Raw genomic sequence first — 23,192 nt, forward strand, 5'->3', positions numbered from 1 at the left:
AAACAAGTTGAAAAAAAAAAAAAAACATTAAAGGTACAAAGACAAAAAAAGGGAAAATAAAATAAAAATTTTGCAAACAATAAATTTCTTTTTAATACCTTTTTTCTTTTAGAATAAAAAAAACATTTTCTTCAGATTTCCTCTTTTAAAACATGTTCTTTGCTTTTAAAAGTAGTAGAAAAAATGTATCTTATTAAAACCCTCAAACTAACGCAAATTAAGGTTTGAAACCAAACCAACAACAACCCACAATATAGCATATTTGTCTGAAAAAAAGAGAAAAAAACAAAGATTTTATTTATTTATTTATCTAATTCATAATACAAACATACATTTTTTTTTATCACTTACAATATTATTTTTAAAGCACAATCAAATAACTTAATAAAAATGACATTTAAAATTATGCATTGAATAAGAAATGTCATAAAAAAAAGAAAAATATGTATTTCTTCTTTGATAGAGTGAAATAACTATGGTTGCCAGTAATTATTACTATTCTTTTGATCTAACACATAAAACTACAAAAAGTGAAAAGTTTCAGGCTTTATTTTTTACATAAACTAAGAAAAACAAAACAATCCAGGGCAATGAATACTTTTTAAACAGTTATTATTCTGTAGTAAGTCACTGCTACACTTTTAATGACCGTCTCTTTTTACGGCTGTCCATTTGTCCCTCTTTCCAGTTGGGAAAACGATTGGGCCAAATATTTTATAGCTGCCAAAACCGCACATCATTAAATGCTCATTTGTAATACTGCGCTGCAGAGCCTCCAGCCTCCACTGGAGTCAGGAAGACTGAAAAGGATCGCTTAAATTCTCAGCACATCTAGAGCTGCGTTCTGTTCATGCAGAATGTTCAGATTTGTTTTAAGACTAAAGTGTTTGTTTGGGAGCAGCTGGAGATGATTCCTGCAAGAATGAAAATAGAAACGGAGCAAAAGAGAGAACAAATGATGAGAACTGACAGTGGTTGTGTGTAGATTCAGAAGGAAGCAGGTCCGTCTACATGAAGAATGCTTTTATCTAAATCCAAAAGCCATGGGTCAATATTTAAACTCAGATCATGAGATCTTCACCACCATAATCACATGAGCCACATGTCCCACACAAAAAACTCCCCACACACACAGTCCCAAACTCTTCCTGGCTATTTTTGTTTACTTTACTCACAGAAGCTACAATAGCAAACCTGTAGAGGCTAATAAAATCTTTAAAAAGTAACTGGAACCCAAATTAACGGCAGAGAAACTAAATAGATCCTTAAAAGGCTCCACAACTAGTTGAACTAAACTCCACAACTAGTTGAACTAAATATGCTATATTCATAATAACTGAAAAATTATTTGTGATATGTAAAAATTATATATAAGATCTCATTTTTCACCCATGGGGGTCGCCATTTTCCCCCTGAGCATCGTATGCTAGGTCAACCCAGTCTCATGGGAAAATGTACCCCCACTACGTTGGTCCACACTGCAAAACGTAGTGGAGGTACATTAATGGCCATTTTTTTGTGGTACTGTTACGTTTCTTCTGCCTCTACGCTTTCTATTGTTTTACGTCCTAGTCACGTGACTTTCAAGATTCCAGCTGGGAGAAGAAAAAATATATATATATGGCCGACATTCGCTCATTTTTTTGTGGAAAGATTAATAACTTGAGTTTGTTTTTGCATTAAAATGAGTTTTGATTACATTTCTAGTGAGAAATGTATAGTTTGTTGCCAGAATATTTACTCAGGGAATGTACATATTCACTTGCTTGTTCGTTTCTTGCAAAGATTTTTCAAGATAATGTGAAACTGTAACATTTTGGTATAAACATGGCTGAGATTTCTCTAACTTTTAGTGGGAAAATCAATAATTTCAATCAGTTTCTGCATTTAAATGGGTTTTTGATTACATTTATAGCGAGAAGTGTAGGGTTTATTTACATAATATTTACTTAGTGAACATACATAATCACCCGCTTGCTACGTTTTTCGGATCTCGTCAGGATTATGTGAAATTGCAACGTTTAGGCTGCTACCCATCGCCTAGCATTTAGCTGCCGCCCCGATTCAACATTGAATCCTTTGTGATTTAACTCCATCTGACGGATCAAACCCTCGCCACTGCGTGCGTTGCGTCTGAGGTTGTTTTTCAGATCAATGCATTACGTCGTGGCATACGGGAGAAACTAATTAAACTAGTTAAAAAAAAGGATCATGGGTTAAGATCCGATGTGTTTTATTTGGAAATCTACCGGATCCTTTGTGCATTTAACTTCCTGTTTGGTGCGATCTCATTGATGGATTTTGACCAGATTTTAACCAAAGAGGAACTAAAAAAAAAAGAAAAACAATTTGAATACACAACCAGCATATCTGGAATCAGTGACAGAGAGCGACTGGGACCAGAAGTTTATTAATTTCTCCCCATTGATTTCCATTCAAAATGTTTTCGATCCCACCGGGCTCTAGGGAAGGGGCGGGCATACCGCCACCTACTGTTCATGAGTGTGTAGCAACATTGTTTTACATCTATTAAATTCTATTTTTTTATTTTGTATTCTGAAGATAAATAAATAATGCTTTCCTTAATCTATAAATATCTTTTATATTTCCTTTATTTCCCAATAATCCTTTAAGACTCCATTCTTGGCCTGTCCTCTTTTCAATTTCTTCCTTTCAGGTTCATATGTTTTGCCGTTCATCAACACATCTGCATTTTCTATCTCTCCACATTCTTCACATTTATCATTATTTTTCCTCCCTATTAAGTATAAATTGTCATTTAAATAAGTATGACCTACTCTTAATCTGATCATTATTATTTCTTCCCTTCGGTTTCTCTCATTAATATTTCTATTTAATACTGACTTTTGTACTTTATATAACCTTCTTCCTTTTTATCTTCATTCCACCTTTGCCATTTTTCAATTTCTTTCCTCTTAATAAATGATTTTCCTTCCCCTTATTGATTTTCCCACTAAAAGTTAGAGAAATCTCAGCCATGTTTATACCAAAATGTTACAGTTTCACATTATCTTGAAAAATCTTTGCAAGAAACGAACAAGCAAGTGAATATGTACATTCCCTGAGTAAATATTCTGGCAACAAACTATACATTTCTCACTAGAAATGTAATCAAAACTCAATTTAATGCAAAAACAAACTCAAGTTATTAATCTTTCCACAAAAAAATGAGCGAATGTCAGCCATATATATATTTTTTTTCTTCTCCCAGCTGGAATCTTGAAAGTCACGTGACTAGGACGTAAAACAATAGAAAGCGTATAGGCAGAAGAAACGTAACAGTACCACAAAAAAATGGCCATTAATGTACCTCCACTACGTTTTGCAGTGTGGACCAACGTAGTGGGGGTACATTTTCCCATGAGACTGGGTTGGCTAGGTAGATGATGCAGTTAGTTCTGAATGGACTAAACACAGGAATGCTAACATTAGCAGTGTTGTTTTTTTTATTTTATTGTGTTTGACTGCTGTAAACACACTGTGTCACTGCCTCAAAGTTTTCATGAACGAATTACACATGAGATATCTGTTGAAGCAAAGAAATGAGATCTGCTTGTGATCTACTGTTTACTAGAATAGCTGGCGCTAACACCATTAGCAGAAGCTAATGTTAATTCAAATTGAAGATGATGAATGACGGTTTAAAGTGAGAGTGAAGTATCTTTCAGTCACTGTAACACATAGTTCTAATATATTTGAGAATATGAGCATGCATCAGAGCAGACTTGTCCTTGCTTGAGACAGCCGTCCCACAATGCACTGCGACAACAGTAGCTTCCGGGTTAGCACTCACAGAGCTCAGAGTATTAAGTTAAAAGTTATTTTCTGTTGCCATTGTTCTATAAAAGTACATTTTAAGATAATTTGAGGCAAGAATATTATAGTTGTAGGCGTCAATATATGGCCCATTTGCTGATTTAGTGCGTAATTTAAAAAAAGTTCTGATGTTAAGAGGACCGCGCCAACCAGTGGACCTCTGATGCTAACCGTAGCCAGGGCTAACGTTAGCCCGTCAGCAGCAGCCCTCTCTCTGCATAGCCGTGTGTGAAGGACCTGGCTCTGATAGGAAGTTTTTTATTCTATTTGGCAAAATTTTCATTTGATTTGTGTTTATCCGACTGTGTTAATTATTATTCCCCCAATAAATGAAAAAATTGCATTTATTTTGATCTAGAGACTATTAACAACAGGAGGTGAAATGCAGCTCCAGACGAGCAGAGCGTGTGGTGACGACACAAGTACACTTCTCTTCCAATTGACCCAGATTTATGCTGCCTGCTCCCGTTCTCGAAAAGTCCTTTCCTGCGTTCTTTTCAAGAACATACTTAGCGAGGACACGAGTCCGTACTCGCGTTTTTGTGAATTGAGAAACAGCCTATTTTTTTTATCCTGATGCTAACCGCTAACAGCCTCAGTTAGAAACAAGGGCCGTTTCTCAATTCACAAGAACGCGGGTACGGACTCAAGTTCTTGTGAATTACCCTCTCAATGCTTTTTGTTAATGCAAAGAAAAACTAAATTGCAAAAAAAAAAAAAAAAGGGGGCTTAGGGGGCAAACAGAAGTCTATGCTTTTCTTCTGAACAGTCTGGAATGAAATTGGGGCAACAAAGTGCACAACTTACTGGCTGAGAGGAGTTAACTTTGTAGCTATAACCTTTAAAGCCAGGCATACACTGTATGATTTTTTTTGCCCTTTTCGGGACGATTCTCCAGTCGTGCGCAAATTTTGCGTCGTGTAGTATACAGGGGGGGTTAGCCTCTTGACCACCTCCCAATCAGGAATCGTAAGGTCGGAGAAAATCAAACATGTTTGAAAATTGGTCGGCCGTCGTAAGATCGCATTAGAGTGTCGGGTCGCACAGTGTGAGAACATGCTTCGTGAGCTGTGAACTTGTAAATCTTGTACTCCAGAGGGCAGTATAGGGCACAGAAAACAAACACAACACCACACAACACATGGAAATGGCAAACACAGCTGTTTCCAACATTTTCAAAGCTGTTTCAAGTCATTAAAGAGTGATGATTTTTCACAATCCGTTGATCGTGATGATATTTATGGGCCAAATGATAAGAATTCTATGGTCTACTATCTTCACCAGCAGGAGCTGCCGTTGGTCTGACACGTTTTGCTGCATAGAGCTTTAACAAATTGTCCTAGGGGAATGGACGCCAATATAATGTAATTTTAACCAATTTCAACATAGGCCGGGGGTTGGCAACCCTCAGCTCTTTAGCGTCCCCCTTGCGGCTTCCTGGAGCTTTTTCATAAATTTATAAAATTCTATTTTTTTGCTAGCTTTAATATGGTGTGCAGGAGGTCAAACAAAAAATAATTTGCATTCATTATCAATGCGGAAGGATTGTCTGCATTTGTGCTTTGTAATGAGAGGTTGTCAAAAAATAAAAATAAAAATTTGGAAAGGCATTTCCAGGGAAGGCTAAATATGCAGCCGACCATCAAGCTGGGAGTGAGAGAAAATGTGCGATTGCAGAACTTATGGATAAAGTAGAGGAGAGCAAAGACAGATTTAACCAGAGATGGCAAAAGTACTCACTTTCCGTACTTGAGTAAAAGTACAGATACTTGTGTTAAAAAATACTCTGGTAAAAGTGGAAGTACTGATTAAACTTCTTTACTCAAGTAAAAGTAACAAAGTACAGGCTTGTAAATTTACTTAAAGTACAAAAGTAAAAAGTAGAAACCATTTTTTTCATGCCGTTGCCTACATTTTAATTGGATGTCTGCCAATAGGACTAGATCTCCGTTGTGTTCATTTTCAATCATCTCGTCATCCATACTACTATGCTAACGCCAACGCCACCAAGCTGCAATGATTTGCCGCGAATGAATACCGCCGAATCTGTCGATTCATCTTGTAGTGGTGCATTAAATGCAACGTAGATTCCCATCCAATTAGATTGAATTTGGTATTGATGACGTGAAAAATAATAACGGTAACTCCATTGAAATGATTCAAAACTAAAGTAACGAGCCAATTTTTAAAAATGTAAGGAGTAGAAAGTACAGATATTTGTGTAAAAATGTAAGGAGTAGAAGTAAAAAGTCGCCATAAAAATAAGTAGTAAAGTAAAGTAAAAATATCAGAAAAATCTACTTGAGTACAGTAACGAAGTATTTGTACTTCGTTACTTCCCATCTCTGGATTTAACAAGTGGATTGCATCTCCACTACTGCTGCTAGTTTGGTTGCAAGCATAGAAAACCGTCCACAGATCAAACAGGTAGCGCTCTGATGCAGGAATGTGCACTTTCTTCCATTTTTTCCCCAAATCCTAAAAATATCAATCACATCCAGGAACGATGGTGACGGAGGATGTGAGATTTCAGGGTTAGAGAGCTCTGCTCTGATGGATGTCAGTTCCTGCTTGGTTCCTCACGACTCAATCAACTCCTCCTAACAGAAACACATCCACCATAGAAAGATTCCTTTATCCTGTTTCTATAGTTTCATCAATGCAACAAAACTAACCACCCTTCAGTGCGCGTTTAACTTCACGTGGTGATAGCGTTCACTGCTCCTCCCTCACCTCATGCTACTATGTGACATTTGCTCCAATAAACCATTTAATCCTGAATGCTTATTATATATTTAAGCATATGTAGTCCTTCTTTATAGTGTGATAATACACTTAGTGACCCTGTTTCCATACGAGGCATTTATAAGACTTTTAAATTTTTGCGGCTCCAGACAGATTTTTATTTTTATTTTTTTTGGTCCAATATGGCTCTTTGAGGAGTTTGGGTTGCCGACCCCTGATATAGAGTAAGCAGCTGGAATTAAAAGCATTGATTAATAGCATTTTTCAGGTTAGCGTCTTATAACCTATGAGTCAGCATTATTTTGGGATTATTCATTTATATCAAATAGACTGTCCGTCTCTCGTCCTGACTCCACCACAGGCATTTCTTCAAATTTGTCTCAATGGAAGGGTTATGCTGTTACACAGAGTTTAGGTACATATAAAATGGTTTGTTACCTGTTCATCGCCATCGATCCTATGCAGACTGTTTGAGCTGTTCCTGTCACCATTGCCCTGAGAAAAGCACAAAGATTGAAAGTGAAGCCGTCATGTGGCAGACAGAATCCAGGCGAACTGCAGAGGAAACTTTTGATCACTCATGTCTGTTACCTTGACTGAATGAAGGGGCGTAAAATCAGGTGGGCTGCAGGGTAGGCCGTCGTCCTCAGACATGGTTCCAGCATCGTCTGACTTCTTTACACACATCAGGGATGGAGGCGAACCCAGTCTGATGGCCTGCTTCAGCTGCAGCTGCAGGTCAATCACATTGTCGGAGCTTGTTAGAGATTTTCTGTCTATGGCTTTCTTCCAGAGCCTAATAAACACTTTTCAATGCGCCATTCATTTTCTTGTTAAGTTGAAGACATGTCACACGATTTTCAATTTCTTTCATGAAGGGTCAATATACAAGATTCTATCTACAATACTTATATCTAAGAATTATTTTGGGCTTATTCACTTATATCTAAGAGCATTGTTATTGTTTATTGGAGATAGACCAATATATCAACATTTTAGCTGATATTGGTGTGCATGTGTTCATCGCTCCTCTCTTAGCTATCCATTGTCAATATCTTCTTTGATTTGTCAATAAAGGTGTATTTGGATTAAATTGAGACTTGTCATTTTGATCATGTAAATGGAGGGAGAAAAATGCAATATCCACATGAAAAATCACCCCTGAAAATAAGCAACACATAGTAGGGATTGCTTAGATTGATTTTAAAATAATTAATACTGGCCTGAAAAAATAATTCAGTGAAATCCTGTATTTAGACTGTGTTTGCAGCCTCCATAGAGAGCAGCTCCAGTGCTTCCCTGTTTATCCTCAGCTCTTGGTTTTCCATGTCTTGTTTTTTAACACAGCTGTTTGCCCCGCCTTAAACCATCAGACTGCAACATGAGTGGCCGCTCCTTTTTTGAGTCTTTCTTAAAGTACAAGATTGATTCTGGTGTGTTTTTAAATGCATGATTACCAGGAGACACGGGGGTAACTTCCCGAAGGACTGGTAGGGACATGTTCCCACAAATAATTTCAATACATACACTTTGGCTCTCAACATTGTGTGAGACAAATTTCTACATTTTATTTTGCCGCTTTTGAAGGTAGATAATCCATGATAAAGATGAAAGGGAAAACATCCATCAAACAATCCACATTTTTCTGGATGGACTGATGGATGAATGAATGAAACTGAAATAGTTTACATACTAGGGAGGAATGCCTTTTGCATCGGAATCGGCGGGTATTCATCTTTTTTTTTATACATTAATGTCTAACTACCCATAAATATACATATCAGTATATTTTGGTTGTTTTGTGTTCTCAACCATAGGAAAGTATTCAATAAATATATGTTTGAGCTAAATTTTGGAAAATACAAACCCTATTAAAAGCGTTTATGTCAAGTAATTGTAGGTCCATCAGCCTCCACCCTTAGAGTCCCCACCACCTTTCATCAAAAAGTTACATCCTTGCCAAGAGAACTCCAGCTTCCAGGGTAGGTAATGCAACACTGACATTAAAGTTTTAGGGAAGCGGCTGTTCCGAATTCTCCCGAGTGGTGCACGACTTTACACGAGTGAATAAAGAGAATGTGATTGGTCGATTGTTGTGGCGGAAGGTTCGCAAGCAAGTTTGATTGTGGTCTGTTTCTAACCCGCTAGCAACTTAGTGCTAGTAGGTTCCCAATAGGAAATTCCATTGGGACCAAGTAGCACTAAATTGGTGACTTAGAAACGTCACTGTCAAGGAACGCTATGGACAGAGGAAACATGCAAGAGGAGGAGAGTTTAGTGTCGGAGGTCATGGATGAGTCTCCTCCGTCATACAGTTTTTATTTAGAGGAGGAAAGCGGGACGAAGATGTTGTGGAAGAGGACGCCAGGGCAGCAGAAGCTTGGTTTGGTGTAGAAGGCTTACAGCCATACATGTTTGAGCCCTTGCCTCGCAACGCTGCCAGTTCTGTTAGCTCTACGCCTGCTGAAGACACAGACGTCCATCCCCGTGAACACTGGGACGGAACTCAATGGGAAAGGAAATTATTCTGATTTCAACCGTTGCGTATATTAGCTGCGATTTATGAATCAAGATGCTATGACCGAAAAAGTTTTATTGAAAGATGACCGTTGATATATGATTGGCTGAATTTAGGTGTTCAGGCTGACGTATAACTAACTGGCGTGCATAAGATAACCCAAAAAAAATTTTTAAATAGAAATTTTCTAAATTTGGGACAATATGGTCTGATAAAGAGTACATTTATATACATGTTTAAGACAGAATGATGTGAAATTCAAATATGACTTCCCTTTAAAGATTTTTTATCTTTAATTGCATCTCGCTTTAACTATTTGTACTCTATATAAGCTACTGGAACAAGAATTTCCCTGAAGGAGTAATCCCAAGGGATAAATAAAGTTTAAAGTTTAAAATGATGCAGATTCAATTGAGGCTAAGATATTTTCCATGACCTCAGATGACAGGGAAACCCAGAGTTTTACTTCCCGTTTAATAATTACAGCAGAGGTTACAGTTAGTGTCACTGCTCTGCGCCGTGCACAATGATTAACAGGGCATGACTTTTAGGAAGAGTTTACTGGTAATGGAGGATAGTTGAATGCTATGATAGGCTCTTCTATTTTCTCTTGATGGGTATCACAGAAACTCAAACAGGCTTCTTATCACCATTCAACCTTCTGTCAGAAACTTGAGGACTTATTTACGTGGGCACAAGGCAAACTGTTAACAGCACAGCTTTTTTTTTAATCCACCTAAACAAAAGCCGTGCTTGAAGCAGGCATGCTTTGGTTAGAAAGAGGCACGTTAATGAATGACATATAAAGTATCCTGGCACCTAATGGAGCCATCCATCCTGATCTAAAATGTAGAACTAATAAAAGCTTCTCTGAGGAAACACGTCTTATGTTTACCTAGCAGTGTTGCACTGTTTACTGTGTAATAACAGCTCATTAGATATTGATCTTTTCGTAATGTGTTTATATTTGGCTCTGGGGTGACCCAATTCTGCTTATCACACAGGAAGCCTTGCTGAGAGCGAGGATTAAAGCCCAGAATATCTCCATCAGATCATTTACTCTCTAAATTCAGTTTATGCTAATGCCTTTATCTCTACTCCCATCTGCAACCGTCCTCTAGAGCGGCTTCATGTCTCTCCAGGAGCATTTGTCCATCTTGCTTTTTTTTATCCCCGGTCTGCAAATAGACCCAAACACTTTCCCTTCATTTTGGCTGCAGGGACAAAGCAAATCCCCTTAAGGAGTAGCTTAATTCCTGCTTCACACAGCTTAGCAAAGCACTGGACGTCACATCTTCCGCTTTTAAACTGTTGTTGTGACAGACGGATATTTGGTTGATCTCACCGCCTCGTCCTTGTCATCAAGTTCATTTTGTTTTAAATGTTTCGGAGTTCTAAATGTTTGAGTGGACTCGCTTTCTAGATATGCATCTGAGTTTAGAGTCGTATGATGATTTAATCCTGTCTGTTGCTCTCTGGCCTCTCTTAGAATCAGTTTGGCTGAATGTCAAAAAGAGCAGCAGGGTCCTTTATTTAAACATCCTCATTTTAATCCTTAATCGTTAAAATATGAACAGAAATATTATTTCAAGTTGTAGGGAAACGGCTGTTCTGCATTTCCAAATACTCCTTAGTGGTGACTGACTTTACACAAGTGAATAAAGTGAATGTGATTAGTGGTTTATCAAGGGGGCGAGATTGTTTGGTTGTGGGCGGTTTAACGGAAGCATCTTGCTAACCAGTTAGCAACTTAGTGCTAGTAGGTTCCCAATGGGAAATTCCATTGGGACCAAGTAGCACTAAATTGGTGACTTAGAAACGACACTGTCAAGGAACGCTATGGACAGAGGAAACATGCAAGAGGAGGAGAGTTTAGTGTCAGAGGTCGTGGATGAGTCTCCTCCGTCATACATTTTTTATTTAGAGGAGGAAAGCGGGACGAAGATGTTGTGGAAGAGGACGCCAGGGCGGCAGAAGCTTGGTTTGGTGTAGAAGGCTTACAGCCGTACATGTTTGAGCCCTTGCCTCGCAACGCTGCCAGTTCTGTTAGCTCTACGCCTGCTGAAGACACAGACGTCCATCCCCGTGAACACTGGGACGGAACTCAATGGGAAAGGAAATTATTCTTATTTCAACCGTTGCCTATATCAGCTGCGACATACACTATATTGCCAAAAGTATTTGCTCACCTGCCTTGACTCACATATGAGCTTAAGTGACATCCCGTTCCTAATCCATAGGGTTCAATATGACGTCGGTCCACCCTTTGCAGCTAGAACAGCTTCAACTCTTCTGGGAAGGCTGTCCACAAGGTTTAGGAGTGTGTTTATGGGAATTTTTGACCATTCTTCCAGAAGCGCATTTGTGAGGTCGCACACTGATGTTGGACGAGAAGGCCTGGCTCTCAGTCTCCGCTCTAATTCATCCCAAAGGTGTTCTATCGGGTTGAGGTCAGGACTCTGTGCAGGCCAGTCAAGTTCATCCACACCAGACTCTGTCATCCATGTCTTTATGGACCTTGCTTTGTGCACTGGTGCACAGTCATGTTGGAAGAGGAAGGGGCCAGCTCCAAACTGTTCCCACAAAGTTGGGAGCATGGAATTGTCCAAAATGTCTTGGTATGCTGAAGCATTCAGAGTTCCTTTCCTTGGAACTAAGGGGCCAAGCCCAGCTCCTGAAAAACAACCCCACACCATAATCCCCCCTTCACCAAACTTTACACTTGGCACAATGCAGTCAGACAAGTACCGTTCTCCTGGCAACCGCCAAACCCAGACCCGTCCATCAGATTGCCAGATGGAGAAGCGCGATTCGTCACTCCAGAGAACGCGTCTCCACTGCTCTAGAGTCCAGTGGCGGCGTGCTTTACACCACCGCATCCGACGCTTTGCATTGCACTTGGTGATGTATGGCTTGGATGCAGCTGCTCGACCATGGAAACCCATTCCATGAAGCTCTCTGCGCACTGTTCTTGAGCTAATCTGAAGGCCACATGAAGTTTGGAGGTCTGTAGTGATTGACTCTGCAGAAAGTTGGCGACCTCTTCGCACTATGCGCTTCAGCATCCGCTGACCCCGCTCCGTCAGTTTACGTGGCCTACCACTTCGTGGCTGAGTTGCTGTCGTTCCCAAACACTTCCATTTTCTTATAATACAGCTGACAGTTGACTGTGGAATATTTAGGAGCGAGGAAATTTCACGACTGGATTTGTTGCACAGGTGGCATCCTATCACAGTTCCACGCTGGAATTCACTGAGCTCCTGAGAGCGACCCATTCTTTCACAAATGTTTGTAAAAACAGTCTGCATGCCTAGGTGCTTGAATTTATACACCTGTGGCCATGGAAGTGATTGGAACACCTGATTCCAATAATTTGGATGGGTGAGCAAATACTTTTGGCAATATAGTGTATGAATCAAGATGCTATGACCAAACAAATTTGATGACAGATGACCTTTGATATATGATTGGCCGAATTTAGGTGTTTAGGCTGATGTATAACTAACTGGCCTGAATAAGATAATGAAAAAACCCACAGATTTTAAGACAGGATTTTTTTTTTAATATACATTTTCTAAATTTTGAGACAATAAAGAGTATATTTATGTACATGTTAAAGCCAGAATGATTTGACTTTTAAACATGATTTCCCTACAATTTTAAAGTAAGGGATATGCTCCAAAATGGGAAAAACTTCTCTAAAAAAAACTAAAGATTCTAAGAGTAATTTATTGGCGATGCACAGACTACAATGTAGAAAGTGGAATACATAAAGCTGGACTTGAAAAGAATCACATTCGTGGCACATAGGGGTGGCGGTATCATGCTGTGGGGATGCTGCGCTTTGTAATATATGAGAAAAAAAATTCTCCAAGTTAATGGGGATAACTAAAGACAGAGCAGTCCTGAAAAGAAGAATTGATCTACTAAAAAAAAGGATGTAAAACATGCAGCCAAAGCTTTGGCAGAACGTTCAAATCAAACACCTTCATTCATATGTACGGTCAAAGTCCAAACATAAAACAAATTAGAAAGTTGTAGCAAGAGTTCAAAGTTTCTGTTCATCATCCAATCTGACTGAGCTGGAGTTTCCTCTGCAACATGTGCTAAACTAACATTTAAAGCTAAAATATTAAAAGAACATAGTCTCATTGGAATCAGCTTTTTTTAGACACTGGATTTATAACAATACAGTTTCAAACTGTGCCATTTTGCCTGTAGAAATACACCTGAAAAATTAATCAAAATGTTTTTATCTTAAAATATTTTTTAAGCCAAAGCAAGCAGCACTAAAGCAAGTCCAGAGTCTGTAGCGCTATTTGAGCTTAGCTTAGCTAATCCAGTATGCTCCTGTGATCAGATGCCACACCAGTGATTGGGCTTAGATTATTTTCCTAAATAGCTCTGATCAGATCAGTCAAACATTTCCACCCATCATGCTTTCACCAAAGTACACCTGGTTCAGGTACCATGAATATTCAGTCTCTTTTTTTGGTTCTGCTCCTTTCCACAAGTCAATCAGCTCTGGTCATCAACAGTGTATTTCCCACGCTCAGAAGGTAAGGGGCAAATATTTGCAGTTACATTTTTGCAGAAGAATTTTTTAGCCTTAAATTTCTGCAGATGAATTTTGCAGTTCAATTTCCAAATTTTTGTATCTAAAGTTTTAGAGTTTCATTTTTGCTGTCGGATTTCTGCAGTTCAGCATTTTCATATGTGAATTTCTGCTGTTGAATTTCTACAGACAGCATTTCTGCTGGTAAATTTAAAGCAAAAAGCACAAGATAACAACTATGGATGATGCTAACTTTCTTCCTCTGAATGCAGATAAAACAGGTGTTATAGTCTTTGGACCAGAGTCTTAGAAAAAGAAAAAGAAGCTGATTAGTCAGTCACTTCATTTGGATGGGATTAAACTGATCTCAGTAATAAAGTAAGTCATATTTCATCATTCTGCTTCATTCTATCTCTATTCTTCCACTCTGCAGAATCTGTTAGTTCAATCTTTAACGTTCTGCTCTCTCTGCTTTTTCTCAGTGTAGCTTCGCCTCGTCTGTTCCTGTTTGGCTTTGACTCTATCCTATAGAGACATATCAGCTGTGCTGCTTCTATCAACACCTTTGTTTATAGATGTTGGAGATCGGCCTGTTTTTCAGTGTAGTCCTGTTTCTCTGGCTATGACTGGCTGCTCTCTTCATCCTCTGACATGGCAGCTGGCTCGGAGCTCGTCTGCCTGGCTGTGTGTTTCCTGGACAGTGCCGCCTTTTACAGTTGCCTTTTTATCTCTGCTTCTGTCTCCTTTAACCCCAGTCGGCCTCAGCAAATAGCCGCTCACACTGAGCCTTGTTCTGCTAGAGGTTTCTTCCTGTTAAAAGGGAGTTTTTCCTCTCCACTGTCACTAAAAGCATGCTTAGTGTGAGGGATTGCCTTCCAGTCAATGAGTCGATGCAATCAACTGGTTTTCCTTAGATAGAAAAATTTGAATCAATTTGACTGGATGATCTGGTGAACTGTAAAGTGCCTTGAGTGATGTGAAGTGACGTGTTGTGAATTGGTGCTACATAAATAAACTGAATTTAATGGAACACCTAGGTGTTATTTTTTATCAGGACCTTTCATTAATTCCCATATCATATTAGAGATAACATGTTGTGAATTGGTGCGATAAAAAAAAGGAATTTAATTAAGTTGATAAATAAACCCCTTTTTACATTAAAAGTCTAAAAAAGGTCCGATTCTAATGGTGCTGTATTTGTTTTCTTTTTTTAAAGATATTTTAGGCTCTAGTGTTCTTTATTTTGTTATTTTTGAAAGTATGTAGACAGGAAAGTGAGTCAGAAGAGAGGGGAGAGACATGCGGCAAAGGTCAGCAGGACTTGAACCTGCGACAGCCGACATATGGGTCATGCTCTCTACCTCCACCATAGCAGCACCCTAAGGCTGCTATGGTGGTATTTCTTTTATACAAAAATATATGGAGCTGTAATAACAAATTAAATTGCAGATTAAAGATAAACTTACACGATTTTTCAAATTTCACTCTACAGTCATTCACATAATTTCCTGACGATCTGCGCCGTAAACTAAAGAGTCAGATAACCTCTGCAGTCTAACAGATATGTGAGAGCAGCTGCGTTCCATATTTACCTGAAGGGATTTAACTTTCCCGCTAATGCTGTCTTGAGAAGCCCCAAGACCCTCATTAGCTTCCGATGAGTCGGACACGAAAACTGAGTCGTGTGACAAGGCCTTGTTGCCCAAACTGATCTTAGACCTTTAGAAGAAAGAAATGGAAAAAAAAAAATCAAGAAGACAACAAACAAACAAAAGTCTAGTAAATAGGCTAATCTAATACAGGAATAGGATATTCTGTTAAGTTGACTACTTATGATGACCACTGCAAAATTTAACAAGACACATCCTGTGAGGCAAAGAGCAGCGGCTGCGGGAAGTGGTAGGGCTTGTGGAAACACAGTGTTAACAGGATGCTCTGACTTCTGTGGGATTTCCAGGATCTAAGATCAATCTAAAACAATATCTTCCTTTCCTAAATTAACACATACGCTTTTTTTCTAATCAGGCAGATGGACTCTGAGGGAAAGAAACACATTAGAAAGAAATCATGATTGATTTTCACTCACGTACAGGGAAATAAACTATTTGAAATCAAAATGTTATTATTCCAGGGGTTCATTAACCTATTCTAAATTCTGAAATTAAGTTTTTTTAATATAACTTAGCCTCAGTAGTGCACTGATAATGTCTTACTGCTAAAACTTGTGAGATCTGTAGAGGTACATCCTTTTTGCAATTAACAGAAACCAATCAAATCTTTACTTTCTAACCCTCTAGGATTTGTGAAAGCAATTCAAATTTTCCTGTTTCTCTGTAACAACCTCCAGGTCTGTTTACTGCCAGACCTAAGAAATCACTCAAACAGAACCTGTCTGATAACATGAAGTATGCGTGATCGTACCCAGATCCCTTATCCTTCTCTGAGCGAGTGAGCGCATTATTCTCTGAAGCTTTGCTGACATCGTCACTCGACTGGCTTCCCTTCAGGCCATCTTCTACTCCTGCACTTTGTGGCTCCTTCCTTTTTTTCCGGGCAAACAATTTTTTAAATGTCTGGAACTTGGATTTCTTCTTCCCTGAAAACAAAAGTAAAAAAAAAAGTTATTTCAACTAATTATAAAGATGATGCATCTGCCTGAGCTGCTTTGCATTAAAGAAAAAAAAAAGTTATATTATATATATATATATATATATATATATATATATATATATATATATATATATATATATACTAATTACTTAATTAGTTGACAATTATTCCAATTAATGACAATTAATCTGATTAATTGTTTCCGCCCTACTTTACTATATCACATCACCTCTTATTAAAGCACATTTCTCCTTATACGAGTTTCTTTAAAATGTGTTTTATTATGCCCATCATTGCTAAGTGAGCGTGAGGCCTTTCTGCATGGCAGCTTTAAATATCAGGGGGAAACACCACCCAGCCATGTCATTTACTGAGCTATTTTCCACATAATACATGACACCAAAGGGCTGAAACCTGGAGGCGGCAGGAAATGGCCAGCCAGCCGGGGTAAGGTCACTGACTCAACCTTGATTTCCCAACAATCAGCCTCTAATATGACAATAGAACTACTCAGAATAGCAGCGATGAGAATTCATCAGACTCTAAGGTCAAAAACGAAGGACCTGATCTACACTGACACAGTGAGAAGGTCGTGACCTTTGAGAGAAACATAATGGGTTTGGACCAGGGGCAGAGCAACAGTTTTTAGTTTTTTTTATAAAAAAGTAACTTAGTAACTTTTACTTTTAAATAGTGCTTTGGGTCATTTTTACTTTTATCTATGAAAATGTAGAAGTTACTGTGCTTTAACTTGGATGAATTTCTTTGCACTGTTTTTTACTATACATGAGTGATCTGGTGCGACAGTATGATGTGTCAGTCATCCAAGGGGGGGCACCTGGGGGAGGCAATTAAGGCCTGAACACACCCAGGGTTTCCGTGGGTCATTAAAAATCATTAAATTATCATTTTTTAATTGAAATTGCATTAAAATTACTTAAATGTGGTTATCATGGCATTAAAAATGCTTTATTTAAAAAAAACAAAAAGTTTATTAAAAACAAATATTATATATATATATATTATATTATATATATATATATATATATATATATATTATATATATATATTATATATATATATATATATATATATATATTATATATATATATTATATATATATATATATATATATATATATTATATATATATATATATATATATATTATATATATATATATATATATATATATATATATATATATATATATTATATATATATATATATATATATATATTATATATATATATATATATATATATATATATATATATATATATATTATATATATATATATATATATATATATTATATATATATATATATATATATATATTATATATATATATATATATATATATATTATATATATATATATATATATATATATATATATATATATATATATATATATATATATATATATAGACACAGGGGTTGACGTTAAGGATTTTTACCACTTGCCCTTTGGGCAAGTGACTTTCACATTTCATTTGCCCAGAAACAATTTTTATTTGCCCAGTATAATGTTTGATAAATATAGTTCCTAATATTTATTTTTGTATATATATCAATGAAACATGTTTGTTTCTTAAATGTTTTTTTGAATTCAGTACTTTTTAAGTTTACAGGTTCCTGGTGTGTATATGCATAAATCACAAGACAGAAGTCAATGTCACAAATTTGTATTTTAGATATATACATTTTTTATATTTTAGATATATAAAGTCACAAATTGAAATCATAATGAGATCCACGTTAATAATAGAAAAACGCAGCAATAAATGTCTTGGGACTGTTTCTATGCTGACTGAGGCATAGATCTGGCAAGTTTATCGCAGTTTTTCTTTCTTCTTTTCATAAAAAGGTGAGAGAGATACGCCAAGCTCCGCTGCTCTGTCTGCCCCTCGTTATTTTTTGTGAAGCTCAAAGATAATCACTCCTTTATCTAGTTTCTGTCCTGAACTCCTATCATGGGTAATGTATTTTATTTCTTAATTTTTCAGTAATGGTTTTTGCATGAGCGTAAACACAACAACCTCGTCTGACACGACTTTCTGTTGGATAGGACACAAAGTTGGATCTGCCGTATTCTGGTCTTTAGAATACAGTGCTTCCCTGCCCCCCTCTAGCTCCGCCCCTGATCTGTGATTTGACTGGGCCACACTAACAGGAACATAAAAATAACTTCTGACACTCTGACTATTCATCTATCATGAAATGTATTGAAATGTTTGGTTTTTCAAATCTTTGTGCTCATATTTATAAAGACTGTGTGATGAGAGTTTTTACAATATAAAAGTAAAAAAAAAAAATGCTATCAAGTCTGCACATGTAATGTTTTATGTGTAACTTGGTTTTAAAACCTATTTTAACACTGTGTTAAACTTTGAACTGAGTTATCATTAGTTTAAGATTTTGTTCCAACTGTTTTATTTGTTCTAATTCCTGCTTTTATCATGTTTTTTATCTGCACTACTTTTATTTTATTTTTTAAATCATGTAAAACACTTGGAATTGTCTTTGTACTGATGCTATACAAATAAACTCCCCTTGCCTAAACTGGAACCTCTTTGCTTTTTTCATCTCTCATTTCATAATTTCCTTTCTCCTTTAATAATAAAAATTTCGGATGAAAAATATTACTTTCAAAAACTAACATCTTCTCTGGCAGGTGACCTTCTTCTGAAGGGCAACAAACCCCACGCTGTGAATATACTATTTAAAACAAATGATGTGAATATGACAAACTAAATGTTTGCAGCTGATGATGTCACACAGTGAGCTAGTTTATCTGTTATGAGGAGACGTCTCAGAACATAAAGTGTTAAACTGATCTGAGCGATGGAAACACAAGGACTGGATTAGTGGAAAAAATAAATAAAATCTACATTTTTCAAAAATCAAATCATGAACAGAAAAATTGCTCCGCTCTATCGGAACGACAAGGAGCATAAATATAACAGCCACGTATTTTAGAGAAGCGGCGACAGAGGCGTAGCCAGAAAATTTTTATAAGGGCGGCCAGGAAATAACCATCGTACACTGAGGGGGGGCCGAAAGAGGATAAACGCTAGAACCTCAGGATCAATCTACACTATTGCAACAGGAAAATTAGCAAGCAGAACATCCATATTTTCTAAAAAAAGACAAACTATACTTTCATACAGCCTTTGCTAACAAATAGACGCATATATTTAAACATCTGTGCTTTCTAGATAAAAGGTATAGTGGATAAAATTCTTTCAGGTTTGAGTTCAGGGGCGAACATCTCTTCCTTTGTCATTACTAATCTTCTATTGTCAACAATTGTTCTGCATAAAATTGATATTCACAAGCACTAATATATACATAAATTGATTATTAAGCTTTTATTAAAATAGTTATTTATCTATGATTTCACTAAAAACTACTAGATGACTTTCAGAGACATCATTTTATATAACACAAAATCTAGTTCTGAAAAGAGCATGAATTCTGTACTTATCATCTTTAATGTTAGTATATTGATGTGCATAATTAACCACAGTGTTTTTGATATCCAGTAATTGTTAATATATGAAAAAGTAACATGTTTTAATTATTCCACTTGAGTATTACTGCTGCCACCGTCTGTATTAGAAGGAAAAAAATGGTAGGGGTGGCCAATGATTGGCTAAGGGTGGCCATGGCCACACCTGGCCCCCCATCTAGCTCCGCCCCTGAATGGCGGGGGCTGGCGCATCTGGGAAGCTACAGAAATGCATATAAGTTTCATTAAAATACAAAGAACAATTATTCTAAATGCTTAAAGAAACCCTTAATTTTCAAATATAAGAGAATTTATAACTCTGAATAAAATCAAACATCAGCTTGACACCCAATCATACAGCATCAGTACCTGAGCAATCTTCTTGGACCTCAGCAGGCTCCTGATTGGTCACCAAGTCTGAAGATCCTGATGCCATGGCAGCGCTGTCACTGCTGAGGGGACACAGATGATGAGTGTCAGTCCTTAGAGCATGATCACATTAAATCCCTGATGGCTTTCTAAAAGCAGAGCGCCATGCAGCAGGGAAACATGATAAACTCACTAAAATATGACGCAAGTTTACAATTAAAGCCTCACTCTTTGTCCAGCTGCAGCTGGACTGAATCCAACTGAATCCAACTGAATGCAGTGCAATGGCGATTACTGTGATTATTCAGGTTTCAATATGTGTTTATGGATATAACATCCATAGAACCGTGCCCACATGTTCCCACTCCTGAACTTTCCTGCACTTTATGTTATAGCCACAAACTGCTATGTATTTTCTGTGACAAGACCAAAATAATCTGCTATTTTGAAGTGAAAAAAAAAACAAAGCTAAGAAGTTCATAACTCCTCCAAAGATGTAAAACTTTTCTAAAGAAATGTTTCCTTTTCCTTCCTGTCAGTTTAGGTGGGCCATTACTTTTTGGATAACGAACACTATGGAAGTAAATCTGTGTCGCTTGGATTTGAATTAAAAATGCTACTGAAATTTAAATGTTGTATGTTTGTACTTACTGTTTCAGTGTTAAAATATATTCAGAACACATTTTTGACCTAAAAAAATTCATTGTCATTATTTCTACACAGTTGAAATTTAATTTGTTATTTTCTCTTCAAGCTAAAAATTCACATTACTATTTCAAAGTGATTACATTTTCAATACTTATTTTTCAGTTAAATTTTTCAGTGTTAAAAAAATATGCATATAAAAAAAATTCAACCTTTCAAAATTCAAACTCAATATTTTCAGCCTCCTGAGATTCAACTGGCTCTATTTCACCGTCTTAAATTCGGCGTCTAAATTCAGTGTAAAAAGGGAAGGGTTACTTCAGGTCACAGACATTAGCAATGGATTGTGGTGTCCAACACCCAGCCAATCCCGTTACGTTTTCTTAGTCACGTGACGTGACGTGACGCTTGTGGCGCTCATACGGAAGGAAAACCAGCATCATGGAGCCGGTCATGCAAGCTAACGCTAACTCAACTACAGAAAAATGAAAGTAATAAACTCACCGTTGAGTTAGCAATGAATTGAATATTTATCTATTTATTTTGATTAATGATTCAAATGTTAAATATACCACTAAATTGTTGCATTTACAATTAAATAATGAAATATCCCATTAAATATTAACAATACATTTAAAATGATAAATTCAATATCCTATAATGAAAAATAATGTGTATGAAAATGATTATAACTTCTACGCTTTATATGTGTAAACAAATGTTTTTGTTTTTAGAAAAGTCACAGGCTGAGAGATATGGAAGCTGTTTTTAGATACACTCCTGTTTAAAACCAGGTTGCTTCTAAAGACGTCATCTCCCCAATCTTCCTCTACAGTCCAAACATCGCAGCCCTGCTCCCAGAGGTCTGCTCAGCCGTCTGTTTCTCCACATTAGAATGTTTACATCATCCAAGCAGCTGATGCTCGGCAACCACCAACACAAACTCACTCCGTCTGGAGATCACTTTGTAAAGATGTACCTGGTTAGTGTTCACTGAGTGAGGCTGGATGGAGAGCAGGGACGCTGCTACAGTAAGAGGATCATTGGTGCTTTTAAGTTTCTGACAGAAGCAGCAGGGCGTGGTTTAACCTGACTGTCCTCTTGCATAATGGGGACTGCTTTACAAAGTTCAAATGAGTCACATGGAGGTGACTGATGAAGGGCTGACTGTACAGCACTTCCTGTAAAGTTTTGGAAGGAAGCTGATTAGTTAATGACGCTAGTTACACAAAAGGTTTGGATTTTTGTACAGTTATGCTTGAAAAGCTTATGTCCAAAATTTGTACATGTACATATATGTAGGTTGTGAGTAAATAATTAAAATTTATTATGAAGTAAGATTTAGGCTAAAAGGGCAGAGATGTACATGTTTTAAATGCGTATATTTTGAATAAAGCTACTCATTTCAGTATTTTGAACATTTATGGATGCAGCTTCAATACCTTGAGGACATGGGCGGTTCTAGACAGGGGCCAACGGGGGCCAGTGCCCCTTTAGATCATGTCTTGGCCCCTGTACTGAAGACATAATACTAAAATAAATTCTAATGATGATATGCGCTGGAACAGACGTGGTTACTGATAGGTCCTTTGGATCTACGCATTTCATTTTTTTTCATCTGCTAAATGTTTTTTTCAAAAAGAAAAATTTTTTTAATTTTACATCTGAATTTCTCAGTTTTTCTTGAGTTCTAATTCAGATTTTATGGAAAACCGTAATAAGAATAATAAAAGAATAAGAATAGAATAAGAGCCAGACTGACTGCAGCAGCTGTATTATAACCTTACATGAGTGAAGCATGGTATTTTTGAAAGTCCTATCAATATAGAATTATTACTAATGAAAATGGTTCCTACAGTACCTGAATGTAACTTCAAAAGTAATCTGACCTGAATCGGTAAAAAAGTTTTTAAAATCTTCTTTAAGTTTAACACCTTTTTTTTTGTTGGATTAATTATTTGTTTTCGTTTGATGCCTTCTATTTTAAGTTTAAAATCCTTTGAAAATACTTTTTGGTTTTAAGTATTTTTCAAATAACTTGTTAGGGTCTTTTAGTTTTTCAGTAAAAAAAAGTTTTTTGAATAGATTGGCCCTGATTTATCTCCATATATTTGATTGCAGGGAAAAGCATAACCTTCATAAACATCTGAAAAGCCTAAAATAAGCTAGCAGTGCTAGGTTACTGCATGTCCTATAAAGTGGAACAAATGTGATTATTCCACTATTTTCTCTGACATCTCAGTAATATGACTTTAAATCGTATGAGACACTAAAATTATGATGATTTTGAGACCGTAGAGAAGCGGCCGTTCCAACTGTTGCATTTCCGAATTCTTCCAAGTGGTGCACGATTTTACACGAGTGAATAAAGTGAATGTGATTGGTTGTTTTTTCAAGGGGG

General features: G+C 36.9%; 1 protein-coding gene across 10 annotated transcripts in view; it reads right to left on the bottom strand.

Annotated features, from left to right (window-relative positions):
• zgc:66433 (uncharacterized protein LOC321250 homolog) overlaps positions 1-23,192 on the bottom strand; it is an 89,277-nt gene that overhangs the window by 15,247 nt on the left and 50,838 nt on the right. For 8 of the 10 annotated variants that reach the window (XM_038306268.1, XM_038306270.1, XM_038306275.1 and 5 more), the window contains 5 exons: positions 20,147-20,229; positions 16,077-16,251; positions 15,248-15,374; positions 7,174-7,314; positions 7,021-7,077 (listed from right to left, as the gene is read on the bottom strand). In XM_038306268.1, the coding sequence (XP_038162196.1) occupies positions 7,021-7,077; positions 7,174-7,314; positions 15,248-15,374; positions 16,077-16,251; positions 20,147-20,229 (583 nt within the window). The remainder of the gene's footprint in view (positions 1-7,020; positions 7,078-7,173; positions 7,315-15,247; positions 15,375-16,076; positions 16,252-20,146; positions 20,230-23,192) is intronic. The other 2 variants (XM_038306269.1, XM_038306274.1) reach the window with 1 other exon arrangement.

This window comes from Cyprinodon tularosa, unplaced genomic scaffold (assembly GCF_016077235.1).
Source record: "Cyprinodon tularosa strain WSP-4 unplaced genomic scaffold, ASM1607723v1 ctg578, whole genome shotgun sequence".
NCBI classification, from domain to species: Eukaryota; Metazoa; Chordata; class Actinopteri; order Cyprinodontiformes; family Cyprinodontidae; genus Cyprinodon; species Cyprinodon tularosa.